The following is a 14462-nucleotide window of genomic DNA, read 5'->3' on the forward strand; positions in this document are numbered from 1 at the left end:
CCGACTCGCTGGGGATGCTGGGCAGCTGGTCAGAGGTGCTAAACCATCACAGGGTCTGTGGCCGGAGGGACCATGGCCAGGAACATCCAGAAAGCCCCGGAGCACGTGGACGGCAACTTGGGGGCCACCGCCAGAACTGAGAGGATGCCGAGTCCTCTCCCCTTGCTCTAGGACAAGGGGCACCTTGCACTGACCCCAGTTTCAACCTCACCCCTCCACCTCCCGCAGCAGGGACGGGTCCAGGAGACAACACGGCCTCAGTGAAGCCAGAACTGGCTCCGCCCCTCGCTCTGCCCGGCGCAGTATATGAACTGTCTTCCCAGCTCCTCCGGCCACAGCCCGTCCAGTGACCCTCAGCTCCTCTCCTGCCTCCGTCAGTCCTTCAGCAGACCCCGGCCACTCCTCCTTCAGAGTATCTCCAGAAGCCACCCTTAATCTCTCCTCCCTGATTCTGCCCACTATGACTGAGTCCCAACAGCCTCCTCCCTGCCTCCCAGCTCCCTGGGGCCCCACGAGAAGCCAGAGCAACCCTGTGGACCCCCGTGGCAGGCCACGTTGCTCCCCCACTCGGAGCCCTCATGTGGCTCCATCTCAGGAAAGGAAAGAGTGGTCCCCAGGATCCACAAAGCCCCACATGATCTGCCCCCTGCCTTCCTCCTCAACCCACCTCGTCGGTCGTGCTCTGGGTCTGGCCTTTCGAACTCCGCAGACCTTTGCCCTCGCTAGTCCCTTCGCTGGCCACTCTTTCCCTCCATCTTGCGTGATTGCCTCCCTTTTCTCACTCAGGCCTTGGCCCAAATATCCTCCCCCGAGAGGACTTCCCTACCCAGCCAGAGTAGAGCCCTAGCGCTCCTGGGACACAGGAGTCTGGGAGCATTTCCTCCTTCCTGACACAGAGCCGAGTGTTGCGTCTGCCCCTTCTCAGCTGTCTGGTCCGAGAGCACAGGGAAGTTCGCCAGTGCGTCCACTGCTGGAGTCCTGGGCTTTATAAGAGGACTGGGCATACAGTAGGTGCTCAATAAAAACACCCGGCCGGAAGGAGCTGGGCCTCGTGTGGTTCCCAGTGTCCGGCGCTGTGTAAATGCCCTTCTGCACACCTTGCCCACAGCCATGCCTCACCTGGGGAGTCGTGGCTGCCGGCCCCATTTCACAAGGGATGGAACCAACCCTAGGGCTCGGCAGTTTGCGCAGGCTGCACGGCTGGTAGCGCTGGGCCCGGGGTCCAGGCCGAGCCCAGCCTGACTTCTGAGGAAGTAGGGTTAGGAGACCCAAATTTCCTGATGACGAAGCGGCCAAAGAGCAGTTGCCCGAGGTCTCTCTGCAAGTGGCGGCCGCTGGATTCGAACCCAGGTCGGCCTCCCAGCACAGCCTGAAGCCCAGCAGACCGTGTTCGTCTGGGGGACACGTCCTCCCTCCACACGGGCGCTCAGGGGCCATTAGCTGGAGGGGAGCGCATGCAGGACGTGGGTCCCCATGAATAATTGAGGGTCTCGGGCAAGTGGCCGCCCTGCAGCTGTCACCCCGCTGCGGGTGGGGAAGGGGCAGTGGTGACGTCATTTCCTCCCCTGCGGGGCCACGGGCACGGGTTATAAGCAGCTGCCGCGCCATCCAGCAACACAGAGCACCCTGGTCGGGACGCCCCACCATGCAGCGCCGTGGGCCCACCTCCGTGCTGCTGCGGCTGCCGCTGCCCCTGCTGCTGGCACTGCTGATGGGGGCGGGTGAGTGCCGGAAACTGGAGAGGGGACTTCTGCGGCCAGCTCAAGGGGCCAGGGACTCGAGGGACCAGGGGTGGGAACAGTGCACCCACTGGGGTCAGACTAGAGACTTCACGGACTGAGCTTCCAGGTGGGGACACTGCACCTGGCAGGTAGGCTGGGGGAGGGGACAGGAGAGTAATGGGATGCACCTCGGAGCTGGGATCAGCACCCGGGTGTCCGAGCCCAGCACCCATCTCCTTCCTCCATAGCCACCACTGCTCCATTGGCACCAAGACCTTCCAAAGAAGAGGTGAGGAGTGCGGACCCCTTGCCCTGCCTCATCTCCCCCGCACCCCCACCCTCTCTGACCAGCCTGCATGATCATCTCCCCTCCACACCTCCAACTGCTCTCATTCCCCCTATCTGCCCTGCCCTCAACCTCCCCTCTGCCCCTTCACCCCCAGCTGACCCGCTGTCTGGCCGAGGTAGTCACAGAAGTGCTGACACTGGGCCAGGCCCAGAGAAGCCCCTGCACAGCTCTCCTCCACAAAGGTAAGCAGGGCCCAGGCCCCAGTTCCTCTGGGGAGCCCCCCCACCCACCCAGGGTTTTGGGCAGGGCTTCCTGGAGGAAGGTGTGTCTCCTCCCCAAGCCCCCTTGCCTGGGTTGGCATAGCACTGCGCAGTGTCCAGCCTGGCCTCCAGCTCCAGCCTCAGGGTTTCCAACAGAGGTACGGGATGGGGGCAGAGACTGTCCCCCAGACCTGACCCTCCTCTCCCAGTTTTGGGCAGCCCCTCTGCGGGACCATGGGAAGGCCCCCAAACTCCTCCAGGTCTCAGTTTCCCCATTTGCTGCACAGAGCATCCTCTCTTTCCGCCAGAGATGTGTGAGACAGAGCCCTACAGGTGTGTGTCCACCAGAGAGAAAGGCCTCCTGGTTGGGGATTTCAAGAAGCAAGAGGCTGGGAAGACGAGGTCCAGCCAGGAAGTGAGGGAAGAGGAAGAGGAGGCAGCAGAGAGGGCTCACAAGTCTGAGGTGCGGGAACAGACCATCCACGAGCAGCTCCACAGCCGGCTCCGCCAGGAGGAGGACAACGAGGAGGAGGAGGAGAAGACCGAGGAGGAGGAGAAAAGGAAGAAGAGGGGGCCCATGGAACCCTTCGAAGGCCTGTGGAAGCGGCACCTGGAGGGTGGAGGGGGGCCCCAGAAGCAAATGACAGAGCAGGCCACTGATGAGGAGACAGCCCAGTTTGAGGCAGAGGAGAAGGGCATGCAGGTGCTCGGTGGGGCCCACAGCCTGTGGCAGGGAGCCGAGGGCGGGGCAGGAGAGAGGCACGAGGACTCACCGCACCACCACCACCTCCACCAGCCAGCAGCTGAGCCCAAGCAGGAGGAGAAGGAAGAGGCTTCGGAGAGGGAGGTGAGTGGGGGAAGGAGGCGATGGGCAAGTGGGGTGGACCAAATGGCCAGCGTATTAACAACCAAACACGTACCAGTGTTGGGCCACAAAGAGCCAATATCCATCACAAATGGATCATAGTGACCAGGACTGACACCAGGACTAGGCAGCAACAGCCAAGCAAGGCCTCTGCTGGACCAAGATGGCCAAGATGGCAGAGATTACAGTAACCAAGATGGCCACCAGCGTGGCCTGTAATGAGTAGTCTGGGCGCATGGAAAGTGGCTGCCGGGCTTGGTCCACCGGACTACAGATGGCCACCACAGCTGAGTCATGGAAAGTAGGATGTCCCCAGTAGCCAGAATGACCACCACCTCACAAAGGGGTCACGGCATCCAAGTTGGGCACCTTTACTAGTCCTCTCTGCTGCTGTTGGCTAGGCAGTCAACACGGACCGCACTGCTGGTCATGCTGGCCAATGTAATTCTTCCACTATGGCCCCCATCGCGGTCCATGGTGACCAGGACGACCACTGCCGGCTGCTGTTGTGCAAAGTGACACGGCCCACATTCACGGGTGACTACTGGGGTGGCCCGCCCTTGAAGGTGGGTGCTGACCAACCCATTTCTGATCCCACCAGGAGCATGACATGGAGCGGTTGGAACACGTGAGAGAGGAACTAAAGAAGGCAAGCGAGATCCTGGGGGAGGAGATCAGGAGGGAGGGATGACCCCGACCTCCCGTCCTCCTTCCCGACACACCCTACGGCTAAGGGCTGTGCACCCCCAAAGCTCACCTAACGGCCCACTCCATTCCCCAACCTACAGGTGGGCCGTGTGACCGGGCCCAGGGGGCTGAGTCTGAGCCGGGTATTGGGGCTGGGCTCACACTGACTCAGGACACACCCGGCCTCCCGTGTCACCCACTCCAACCCTTCTGTGTGAATAAAGCACAAAGAAAACCACTGCGGCTTGTGTGGTACTTGATTCTGGAGGGACAGGGACCTAGGAATAAACTGGAGGACTGCAAAGGCGACCGTCAGTCTAGTCTCTGGTTGTCAGAACTGGGATTTTATTAAACTGGAAACTCTATTAACAATTGGGTCAGACGGGGTCATCAGGGAGAGGTTTTGAGGCTGGGGTGGGAGGTAGCCGGTTTTGGCTCCGGCCACTGTGGACCACGATGTCGTCGTATTCATCCTGGGGGCAGAGGGGGCAGGCAGAGGGGCTCAGGCGGCTGTCACCTTGCTGGCTGTCCGACTTCTTGCACCCACCCCGGCAACTGGGTCTTGCCTGGAAGCCCAAGTTCCCCACTCAAATCCCCCGCTCCTGGTTTGCCGACCACCATGTTCAAGGTCACCTGTGTTCTCCCACCGCCTGCCACTGCTTGGGCTCCAGCGCTGCTGCTTTGCCACAGCCGCTGGGGTCTCCCTCCTCTGCCCCCTCTCTCTGCCTCTACCCAGACTCCTCACCCCTGCCCCCCAACCTCATCCCCTGTCCAAGGTAGTGTCTCTGCTGCCTGGGTGCCCCAACACAAGCTCCTCACTGCTGGCTAAGGTCTTCCGCGCTGCTGCCAGTGTGGGAACCACTGCTGCCCAAGGTCAGCTTCCCACGGCCTGAGTTCTCCAACTGTTGCTCCGCATGATCACTCCCTACGCTGTCAGCCACCGCAGCCAACCACTGCCATTACCGGTCACTCCAACCAAGGTCCTTAACTCTGCCTGAGTTCTCCCTCTGCCTTTGCCTTACGCTCTCAAGCACCACTCCCCATGTTCTCCCCGCCAGCCCGGTCCAGGTCTCCCTGGACTGCGGCCTGATAGCCCTGGCACCGCTGCCTGAGTTCTCTGATCGCAGCAACCTGAGGTCGGTTTCAAGACGCTGCCTAACTTCTCTTCTCCCCTCTTCCCACCTGCCCGTTTACCCTGACCCCCCAGCTAGACCACCCGGTCTTTCCTCCTGACTCACGCCCTCGTCCCCGCTGTCACTGTCGCTACTGCTGCTGCAGGGGCCAGGCCTGTCGTCCTCGTCCTCGGGCTCAGGGGCTCCATGTGCACGGAGAAGGCGGGCAAGGATGGGGTTGGGCCGGAGCGTGGCACTGCCCAGCGGGGTGCGGCCCCCATACATGCGGGCGGCAGGGTCGGCACCTGCCCTCAGGAGGAGCTCCAGCACATCGGCGGCTTGGGCCTCCACTGCCAAGTGCAGGGGGCTCCGGCCACACGTGGGCTCCTGCAAGGAGCAGCAGACAGGTCAGGAAGGCCCTGCCCCACTCTGGGCGACAACCTTCCCTTCCATGCCTTCTCCCTAGGGCAGCTCACCGGTTTGTTGAGGTCCGCTCCAGCCTCCCGGAGCAGCCGGACCATCTCTGCATCTTTGTGGATGACAGCCACGTGAAGTGGGGTATGGCCTGCAGATAGAGTGACTGGTGTCAGATGATGGGGGTGAGGAGCCCGGGCCCAAATACCAAGGCCCTATGGGAGCGCTTCATGGCCTGAGGGGACTGAGTTTGGGGTCCAGCTCCTGAATTCCTGGGTAAGTCAAAGAGGCAACTGCACCCCCAATGCCTAAGTCTTGGTGGTCTGGAATTTGCTGGCAGTGCCGAGGCCTGGCTTGTGGAATGTCTGGGGCCTATGGGTGAAGAGTCTGGGAGCTTTGGACAGGAAGCCTGGATCTTGGGGCCAGGAGACTGAGTCTCTGGTCTTTATTTCACAAAGGACCTGGACCCCAGATTCCTGGGTCCTGAGTAATTGAAGGGCCTGTGACCTTGGGAGGCAGACTGGGCCCTGAACACAGGGTCCCGCGTGATCTCAGTCCCTCTGTGGAAGGGGCTTAGGCCAGTAGTTGGGCTTCGAGGTGGGGGAGCTGAGACTCAGATGCCAGAGCCCTGGGTCCATGGGCTCTTTTTTCCCACGAGGCCTGGCTGAGGGCTGCCCCTGAGCCTGGTGTCGATGTCTGGGAACCTGGGCCTTGACTTCCCTTGTCCTGGGTACACTAAGACCTGTGGTTGGTGAGAAGGGGTGAGGCCCAGGTGAGCTATGCCTTCCAGCTGGGGAACCTGGCCCCACCAACGGGATCTTAGTAGATCTAGGCCAGTGGGTCACAGGTCTGGGTCCCAAGTGGGCCCCCATATGGTCCGGGTCCTGAAGCCCACATGACTGAGTCTCAGTAATCTGGGGCCTCAGTGGGAGCTCTTCCCAATGCCTGGGTCCCTGAAGCCTCAGTATTATCTTCCAAGGGGCTGGGTCTTGAGTCAGAAGAACGGAGCCCAGAGCCCAGAGCCCAGTGCTCTCGCTCTGCCGGGAGCCCGGGCCCTGCGCAGTGACTGGGAACCCTCACCCTCATAGTTTTCAGCCTCCAGCTGCAGCTTCCAGTGCTCCTCACTCTCTTCATCTTCCTTCTCCGAGTCGGCTTCGGGGTACAAGGCAACGGGCGGGTGGTCGGCGGCAGAGGTGCGGTCGGGGCCCTGAGCGAGGTAGGTGTTGGGGGCTCCCCTGGCGCACCGGGGACGGGGCTGGAGTAGCACACGAGCGCAGGCGTGTGCCCTCATGCGGCAGGCCAGGTGCAGCGCTGTGTGGCCCCCACGCTCTGCCACATGCAACCCGGCACCCGCCGCGTACAACTTCTCCACTGTGGAGGCCTCCCCCAGGATGGCTGCCAGGTGAAGGGCTGTCTGCAGGAGCAGAGGGCAGGGATTAGGGGCTGCACTGAGAACCCAGCCCCAAGCCCTGTACTGACCCTTGGGTGGCTCACCTGGCCCAGGTCATTCTGCAGGTCCAGGTACTCGGTGCCCGCCGCGAAGCCTAGGAGGAAATCCAGGAAGGGCTCGTGCTGATGAATCACTGCCAAGTGCAGTGCCCTGAAGACAAAGACAGGGAGCAGAGGACAGAGGTTAAGTACCCCTGGGGCACCTGGCTGGCGCAGTCAGTTCAGCGCCCGATTCTTCGTTTCGGCTCGGATCATGAACTCAGGGTCGTTGAGATTGAGCCGCATGTTGGCTTCCACGCTCAGTGCGGAGTCTGCTTGAGATTCTCTCTCCCTCTCCTTCTGCCCCTCCCATTCATGCTCTCACTTTTTCTCTCTCTCTCAAATAAATAAATCTTAGGAAAAAAAAAAAAAGAAGTCAAGTATTCCTGTATTCCTTCATTCAACACACATAGCAAACAAACACCTACTGTGTGCTAGGCCCTGTGACCACAGTTCGGGAACCAACTGTCAGGAATCTAGGAGGGTCAGGTCAGAGTTAATTCAGCAATTTTGTTTAATTGGTGTTTATGAAGTAGGACTTCTACTTCCTCCCAAGATGACATAATGGGGACCAGATTTCCCTCTCCTCTGAATCAACCCAAAAAAATCAGACAAACTACAGTATAGGAAGCAACAGTTTTCCAGATACTGGTCCTCATGCAATGAATGACAGTGACCCCTGAGAGACAGGACACATAGTGAGGTGAGACCTTTGACTGACTGCCACGTTTCCTGTCTTGAGAGAAATGACACAGCGCAGAGAGGGGGAGCCCAGGCAGGGCCCTGGCAGATTGCATATAAGGTGAGATGGAGCTGAGTCTGGGGACAGCAAGGCAGGAGGAGTCCTAGGACAGAGAACCCGAGAGGAGAGACCTGAACAGGGAAAGACCCTAGAGATCTGCAGGGAGGCCTCTCCTTTAGGAGAAGACTGATCAGTGCAAGGATGTGAAAAAACTACCCCAGTCTGGGGAAGAAACCATCTGAACACATTAGGGAAACATGCCCATTGCTCACAGGGGTCCAGGAATAATGCCTGTTGCCACCAGTCAGACTACAAAAAAAAACCTAATTCACAGGACATTGGGAAGAACACTCTGGAAGATCTTACCACAGTAGTGGGAAATAAGCCCTAGATTGAGCACTGGTCAGGACCCACCTAACAAATCATGAAAGTAAAACCAGAAAGGATCAAACTACTTAGAAATAGTTGAACTGCATTCCAAAACAACATGCAAGAATATTTATAGAGGGGCGCCTGGGTGGCACAGCGGTTAAGCGTCTGCCTTCGGCTCAGGGCGTGATCCCGGCGTTGTGGGATCGAGCCCCACATCGGGCTCCTCTGCTATGAGCCTGCTTCTTCCTCTCCCACTCCCCCTGCTTGTGTTCCGTCTCTCGCTGGCTGTCTCTATCTCTGTCAAATAAATAAAAAAAATCTTTAAAAAAAAAAAAAAAAAAAAAGAATATTTATAGGAATACACAACTGGCCAGCTTAACAAGGTAAAATTCACCATGTTTGGCATCTAATCAAAGATTATTAGGTAGGCAAAGAAGCAGGAAAACACAATACATAATGAGAATACTCATCAGTTGAAATTGGTCTAGAAATGACCCAGATGTTGGAATCAGCAAATAAGAACATTAAGCGAGTTCATTATAAGTGAATCTCATACATTCCAGAAATTAAGTAGAGACATGGATGATAAAAGAAAAAGACTCAAATCAAACTCCTAGAGATAAAAACAACACATCTGAAACAAAAAAATACAGTGGGTGGGATTAGCAAAAGATTAAACAATGCGGAAGAAAAGACTAGTGAACTTGAAGACTTTGCGGTAGGAACTATTTAGAATGAAACATGAGAAAAAAAATGTGTGTGTATATATATATATATATATATTTTTTTTTTTTTTAAGTAATCTCTACACCCAATGTGGAGCCTGAACTCATGACCCTGAGATCAACAGTCGCACGCTCCACTGACTAAGCCAGCCAGGCACCCCCAACAAGACAATTTTAAAATGAAAAGAACATCAGTGAGCTATGGGACAACTTCAAGCAGCCTGATAATATTTGACACTTAAGTCCCTAAATAAGACGGGGATAGAAAAAAAATATTCGAAGAAATAATGTCTGGAAAATTTTCCAAATTTGATGAAAACTATAAACTCACAGATCCAAGAACAAGAAATATTAAGAAAACTATGCCAAGGCCAACATAAAAATCTCAGGGGAAGCTGGGTGGCTCACAGTTACATGTTCAACTCTTTGTTTCGGTTCAGGTCATGATATCAGGATCATGAGATCAAGGCCCTCGTCAGGCTCCTGACTCAGCATGGAGTCTGCTTGAGATTCCCTGTCTCTCCCTCTCCCTCCGTCCCCCCCCCAAGCACTTGCTCACTTACTTGCTCTCTCTCTAAAATAAATAGAGTATTTAAAAAAAAAAAAAAAAGACAAAAGTCTCAAAAGCAGCCAGAGAAAAAGATACTTTAAGTCAGAAAACTAAAAAAGATGGGGCGCCTGGGTGGCACAGCGGTTAAGCGTCTGCCTTCGGCTCAGGGCGTGATCCCGGCGTTATGGGATCGAGCCCCACATCAGGCTCCTCTGCTACGAGCCTGCTTCTTCCTCTCCCACTCCCCTGCTTGTGTTCCCTCTCTCGCTGGTTGTCTCTATCTCTGTCGAATAAATAAATAAAAAAAGAAAAAGAAAAAGAAAAAAGATGATAGCAGATGTCATACAGGAAATAAGGCAAGGGAACACACTGGAGCAACATCTTTCAAGTATTCAAAGACAGTCAACCTGGGATTCTTTTTTTTTTTTAAGTAGGCTCCATGCCCAGTGTACAGCCCAACGTGGGGCTTGAACTCATGACCCTGAGATCAATACCTGAGCTGAGATCCACAGTTGGATGCCTCACTGATTGAGCCACCCAGGCACCCCTCAACATAGAATTATTTTTTTAAAGATTTTATTTAGGGGCGCCTGGGTGGCTCAGTCGTTAAGTGTCTGCCTTCGGCTCAGGGCGCGATCCCAGAGTCTTAGGATTGAGCCCCACATCGGGCTCCCTGCTCCGCTGGAAGCCTGCTTCTTCCGCCCCCACTCTCCTGGCTTGGGTTCCCTCTCTCGCTGGCTGTCTCTCTCTGTCAAATAAATAAATAAAATCTTTAAAAAAAAAAAGACTTTATATATTTGAGAGAGAGAGTTGAGTGAGACAGAGAACAGGAGCGGGGGTAGGGACAGAAGGAGAGGGACAAGCAGACTCCCCGCTGAGCAGGGAGCCCGACTCAGGGCTTGATCCCAGGACCCCAGGGTCATGACCTGAACCGAAGGCAGATGCTTAACTGAGTCACCCAGGCGCCCCTAACCTAGAATTCTTTAACCCAGCAAAAACATCTTTCAAAAAGATAAATAATGATGTTTTCAGGTATCAAAAAGCCAAAGGAATTTATCACCAGCAGACCCATATTGCCAAAGAAAGGTTAAAGGAAATCTGCAAGCAAAAGGAAAATGACATCACACAGCAATATGGACCTATACAAAAGAATAGTGAACACTGAAAATATAACTTTGTAGGTAAATATGGAAGTTTTTTTCTTGTTATGTAAGTCTCTCTTTTTTTTATGTCTCTTTAGGACGTAATTTGAAAAAAAAAATAGTTTGGTGTTTAAACAGAACTCCTAACAACGTATGGTGGAGTTTACAACACACATGTAAGTAACATGTAGGACAACAATAACATAAGGGTCAGGAGGGGACAAATGGAAATATACTATTCTAAGATTCTTCTATCTTGTACTCTATGCGAGGTGACACAGTGTCACTTGAAGGCAGAACAGAATAAGTTGAAGCTGTACGGAATAAGCTATAGAGCGGAGGTCAGCAAACTTTTTCTGTAGAGGGCCAGATAAAGATGTTAGGCTCTGTGGATCCTACAATGTCTCTTTTATCTACTCGGCTCTGCTGTTGTGATACAAAAGCTGCCACTGATGATGTGTACATGAATGAGCAGGGCTGTATTCCAGCAAAACTGTATTTCTGGAGCCTAAAATGTGAATTTCATATCATTTTCACTTGCCGCAGAATATTCTTTTGCTTTTTCCCAACGATTTAAAAATGTACAAACCATTCGTAGTGTACAGCCATACAAAAGCAGCTGGCTGGCTAGATTTTGCCCGGAGACCGCAGTCTGCCAACCATTTAAACAACAGAACAAAGAATTAAAGCTAATAAAGCCAGGGACTCCTGGCTGGTGCTGTCGGTACAGCGTGTGACTCTTGATCTTGGGGTTTTGAGTTCAAGCCCCACGTTGGGCGTAGAGATTACCTAAAAACAGTATCTTAAGGGGCGCCGGGGTGGCACAGTTGGTTAAATGTCCGACTCTTCATTTAGGCTCATGTCTGGATCTCAGGGTTATGCGATCGCACTCTGCCCTCAGTGGGGAGTCTGCTTGAGATTCTCTCTCTCCCCCTCCCCCCTGCTAAAATAAATAAAATAAAATAAAATAATAAAAAAAATAAAATCTTAAAATAAATAAATAAAGCTAATGACCCAACGAAAAAACACAATGGGACAAAATGTACAGGTTCCAAAAGAAGGCAGAAGAAGAAGAAAAGGTAAACAAAGAAGAGGTGTTAAGTAGAAAATTAACAATAAGATGATAAATTTAAGCATCACTGTATTGAGAATTAAATTAAGTATAGGGGCGCCTGGGTGGCACAGCGGTTAAGCGTCTGCCTTCGGCTCAGGGCGTGATCCCGGCGTTGTGGGATCGAGCCCCACATCAGGCTCCTCTGATATGAGCCTGCTTCTTCCTCTCCCACTCCCCCTGCTTGTGTTCCCTCTCTCGCTGGCTGTCTCTATCTATGTCAAATAAATAAATAAAATCTTTAAAAAAAATTTAATTAATTAATTAATTAATTAAGTATAAATGGTCTGAACATTCCAATTAAAAAGCAGAAATTGTCAGACTGAATAAAAAAGTAAAACCCAACTACATATGCTCCCTACAAGTAAATATAAGTATGAAAAGCTAGGTTAAAAATAAAAGGATGGGGAAAGATATACCATGCTAACACCCGTCAGTCAAAAGACAGCAGGAGTGAGTATTTTAATATCAGACCAGACTTTAAAGCATGGAATATTACCAGGTACAGAGAGGGTTACTTCAAAATGATAAAGAGGTCAATTAAGCAAGAGAACATGAGAATTCTAAACATTTGTGCCCCTAATAACAGAGCACAGGAGAAAGGGACAAATCCACAATGACTATTGGAGACTGAAGAGTTCAATGTCCCCCCTCAATAACTGATAGAACAAGGAGATAGAAATCATCAGCAGGATATATAAAACTATGGCAAAGCTATAAGCCAACGGGACCTCTGACATTTAGAGAACACTACACCCAACAACAGCAGAATACCCATTCTTTTCAAGTGCACACATAATGTTTGGCACCATAAAACAATTCTCAATAAATTCAAAAGGATTCAAGTCATACAAAATATGTTCTCGGTCTACAATGGAATTAAATTAAAAGTCAATAAAAGAAAGACATTTGGAAAACCTTCCAAGCATCTAGAAACTAAAACATATTTCATTCTTTCTTTTTTTTTTTTTTTTAAGATTTATTTAGGAGTGACCGACTCTTGGTTTCAGCTTAGGTCGTGATCACAGGGTCATGAGACTGAGCCCCACATCAGGCTCTGTGCAGAGCCTCCTTTGGTTTCTCTCTCCCTCTCCTCTGCCCCTACCCACCAAAATAAACAAATAAATAAATCTTTAAATATATATATTTATTTTAGAGAGAGAGCACACAAGCAGGAGGGGCAGAGGGAAAGGGAGAGAGAATCCCAAGCAGATTCCACACTAAGCATACACCCCAATGGGGGCTCATCCTAGGACCCCGAGATCACAACCTGAGCCAAAACTAAGAGTCAGACACTCAACCAACTGTGCCACCCAGGCGCCCCTAAATAACATATTTCTAAATAATCCACTGGACAAAGAAAAAATCAAAAGAGAAACTACAAAGTATCTTAAATTAAATGAACATGAAAACACAGCATATTAGAATTTGTAAGAGACTGCCAAAGCACTACTATGGGAAACGTACAGCATGAAACACCTATATTAGAAAAGAAAGGTCTCAAAACGATCTCAGCTGCCACCTTAAGAAACTAAAAAAAAAGAACAAATTAAACCCAAAGTAAGCAGAAGGGGGCAATAATGAAAATCAGAACAGAGATCAATGAAATTGAAAGCAAAAAAAAAATAAAATAAAGAAAATTAATGAAACCTAAGCGGGGTCTTTGAAAAGATCAGTATTTCCTGAGTGCGTCTTATAGGTCAAGCACTGTTTAGTCACTGCGGATAGAACAGTAAATGCAATACACAAAAACCCCAGCGCAATCCCTCAAGGGTCTTTACATCTCTTGTTCCTTCTACCCGGAGAGCTCTCCCCCAGATACTCTACTGGTCTCATTTTGGTCCTTTCTTTTTCCCCAAAGAAGTTACTACCTTCAGACACACCATTTTTCTGTCTTTCTTGTATATATTTTTCATTTTTCTTTGTTTCTTCCTTTCCTTTCTCTTCTTCCTCACTTTGTGTCTACGTCCTTGTTTCTTTCCTTCTCTGCCCCTTTCTTTCGTTCCTGGTCTTTCCATTTTTTCCCTCCCTCCTTTCCTTCTTGTTTGTCATTCTGTCTGTCCTTCTGTCTATATACCTACCCTAGAATGTAAACTCCACAAAGGTGTAAGTTTTTGTCTGTTTTCTTCACCGCTTTACGAAAGCACCTAAAACAGGGCCTGGAAGGTGGTAGTGTTCAATAAATATTGAACAGCTATTAATCCCTGCTATCATGTAGCTTACATTTTCTCTTTGAATGTAAGATCTGAAGATCAGCGCTCAGACGGTAGAATCTTAGAGTCAAGGCCAAGTATTAATTTTGGAAATCTAAGTTAAAGGCGCATAAATCAGGAGTTAAGGATCAAAGATCATATTTGGAGGTAGGAGGTCAGGAGGGGCTTGTCTGAACCACAGCTCTAACAAAAGTCTCAGGACTGGGGTCAGGAAGGTCAAATCGAGTCTGGGGATCAATGGATAGGGATGTGGAGCTCTATGAACCAGAGTTCAAGAAAGGAAGGTCAGAGGAATTAAGGGGTTAGGGTCAAAGTTGGATAGGAAATTAGTTTTAGGTTAGGACTCGGGGGTTAGAGACCAGAAAGTCGAGCATCAGAAGTTAGATTTAGGAGTGAAAGGTTAGGAAGCCGGGATCAGAGACTAATAGGGAATCAGACATCGGATCCCAGGGCCCGGTTAAGCAACATAAGGTTCACTCACGTGTCCCCATCCTCAGTGACGTAGCCAAAGACGAGGGGCGCCCACGACAGCCCCGGGCCCAGCTCGGCGCCCAACCCCGGTCCTCCAGGGGCTGCTGCGTCCGGACCCAGAGAGCCCAGGCCGCTGTCGCACCATTCATCGGCCTCCGAAGCTTTCCCCAAGCACGCGACCCCGGCCATGGCCCCCGAATCCTCAGGGGCCCCAGCGGCCGCCCGCCTGTAGCTAGGCTCTGCCTGAAGCCCTGGCACTTCCGCCCTGCGGGGAATTCCCCAACACTCCCCCTTGACTCA

General features: G+C 52.0%; 2 protein-coding genes across 4 annotated transcripts; one reads left to right on the forward strand and one right to left on the reverse strand.

The window, feature by feature from the left end:
- The first annotated feature begins 111 nt into the window (after positions 1–111).
- On the forward strand, positions 112–4147 carry CCER2 (coiled-coil glutamate rich protein 2). 2 transcript variants are annotated; one of them, XM_034638931.1, is made up of 6 exons: positions 112–1721; positions 1970–2010; positions 2165–2252; positions 2579–3117; positions 3737–3784; positions 3924–4147. In XM_034638931.1, the coding sequence occupies exons 1-6, from the start codon at positions 1646–1648 to the stop codon at positions 3987–3989; spliced, it is 858 nt and encodes a 285-aa protein (XP_034494822.1). In that variant the 5' UTR covers positions 112–1645; the 3' UTR covers positions 3990–4147. The 2 variants fall into 2 exon arrangements, with proteins under 2 accessions (XP_034494822.1, XP_011233250.2); XM_011234948.3 differs by having other exon boundaries at positions 3737–4061.
- Positions 4146–14435, reverse strand: NFKBIB (NFKB inhibitor beta). 2 transcript variants are annotated; one of them, XM_034638930.1, is made up of 6 exons: positions 14173–14435; positions 6843–6948; positions 6429–6555; positions 5411–5499; positions 5061–5321; positions 4146–4295 (listed from the first exon to the last, which is right to left on the reverse strand). In XM_034638930.1, exons 1-6 carry the CDS (start codon positions 14349–14351, stop codon positions 4200–4202), a joined length of 858 nt encoding a protein of 285 aa, XP_034494821.1. In that variant the 5' UTR covers positions 14352–14435; the 3' UTR covers positions 4146–4199. The 2 variants fall into 2 exon arrangements, with proteins under 2 accessions (XP_034494821.1, XP_002927437.2); XM_002927391.4 differs by having other exon boundaries at positions 6429–6762; positions 14173–14430.
- Positions 14436–14462: the final 27 nt, after the last annotated feature.

Source organism: Ailuropoda melanoleuca, chromosome 12 (genome assembly GCF_002007445.2).
Source record: "Ailuropoda melanoleuca isolate Jingjing chromosome 12, ASM200744v2, whole genome shotgun sequence".
Classification (NCBI taxonomy): domain Eukaryota; kingdom Metazoa; phylum Chordata; class Mammalia; order Carnivora; family Ursidae; genus Ailuropoda; species Ailuropoda melanoleuca.

Bases quoted from the DNA above. Each gene is read 5' to 3' on its own strand.
- CCER2 (XM_034638931.1), top strand. From the start codon at position 1,646: ATGCAGCGCCGTGGGCCCACCTCCGTGCTGCTGCGGCTGCCGCTGCCC. The intron at 1,722-1,969 runs GTGAGTGCCGGA...CTTCCTCCATAG, and splicing joins GGCACTGCTGATGGGGGCGG to CCACCACTGCTCCATTGGCA. The intron at 3,118-3,736 runs GTGAGTGGGGGA...TGATCCCACCAG, and splicing joins AAGAGGCTTCGGAGAGGGAG to GAGCATGACATGGAGCGGTT.
- NFKBIB (XM_002927391.4), bottom strand. From the start codon at position 14,351: ATGGCCGGGGTCGCGTGCTTGGGGAAAGCTTCGGAGGCCGATGAATGG. The intron at 5,500-6,428 runs GTGAGGGTTCCC...CTCTATCTGCAG, and splicing joins GGAGGCTGAAAACTATGAGG to GCCATACCCCACTTCACGTG. The intron at 5,322-5,410 runs GTGAGCTGCCCT...TGCTCCTTGCAG, and splicing joins GAGCGGACCTCAACAAACCG to GAGCCCACGTGTGGCCGGAG.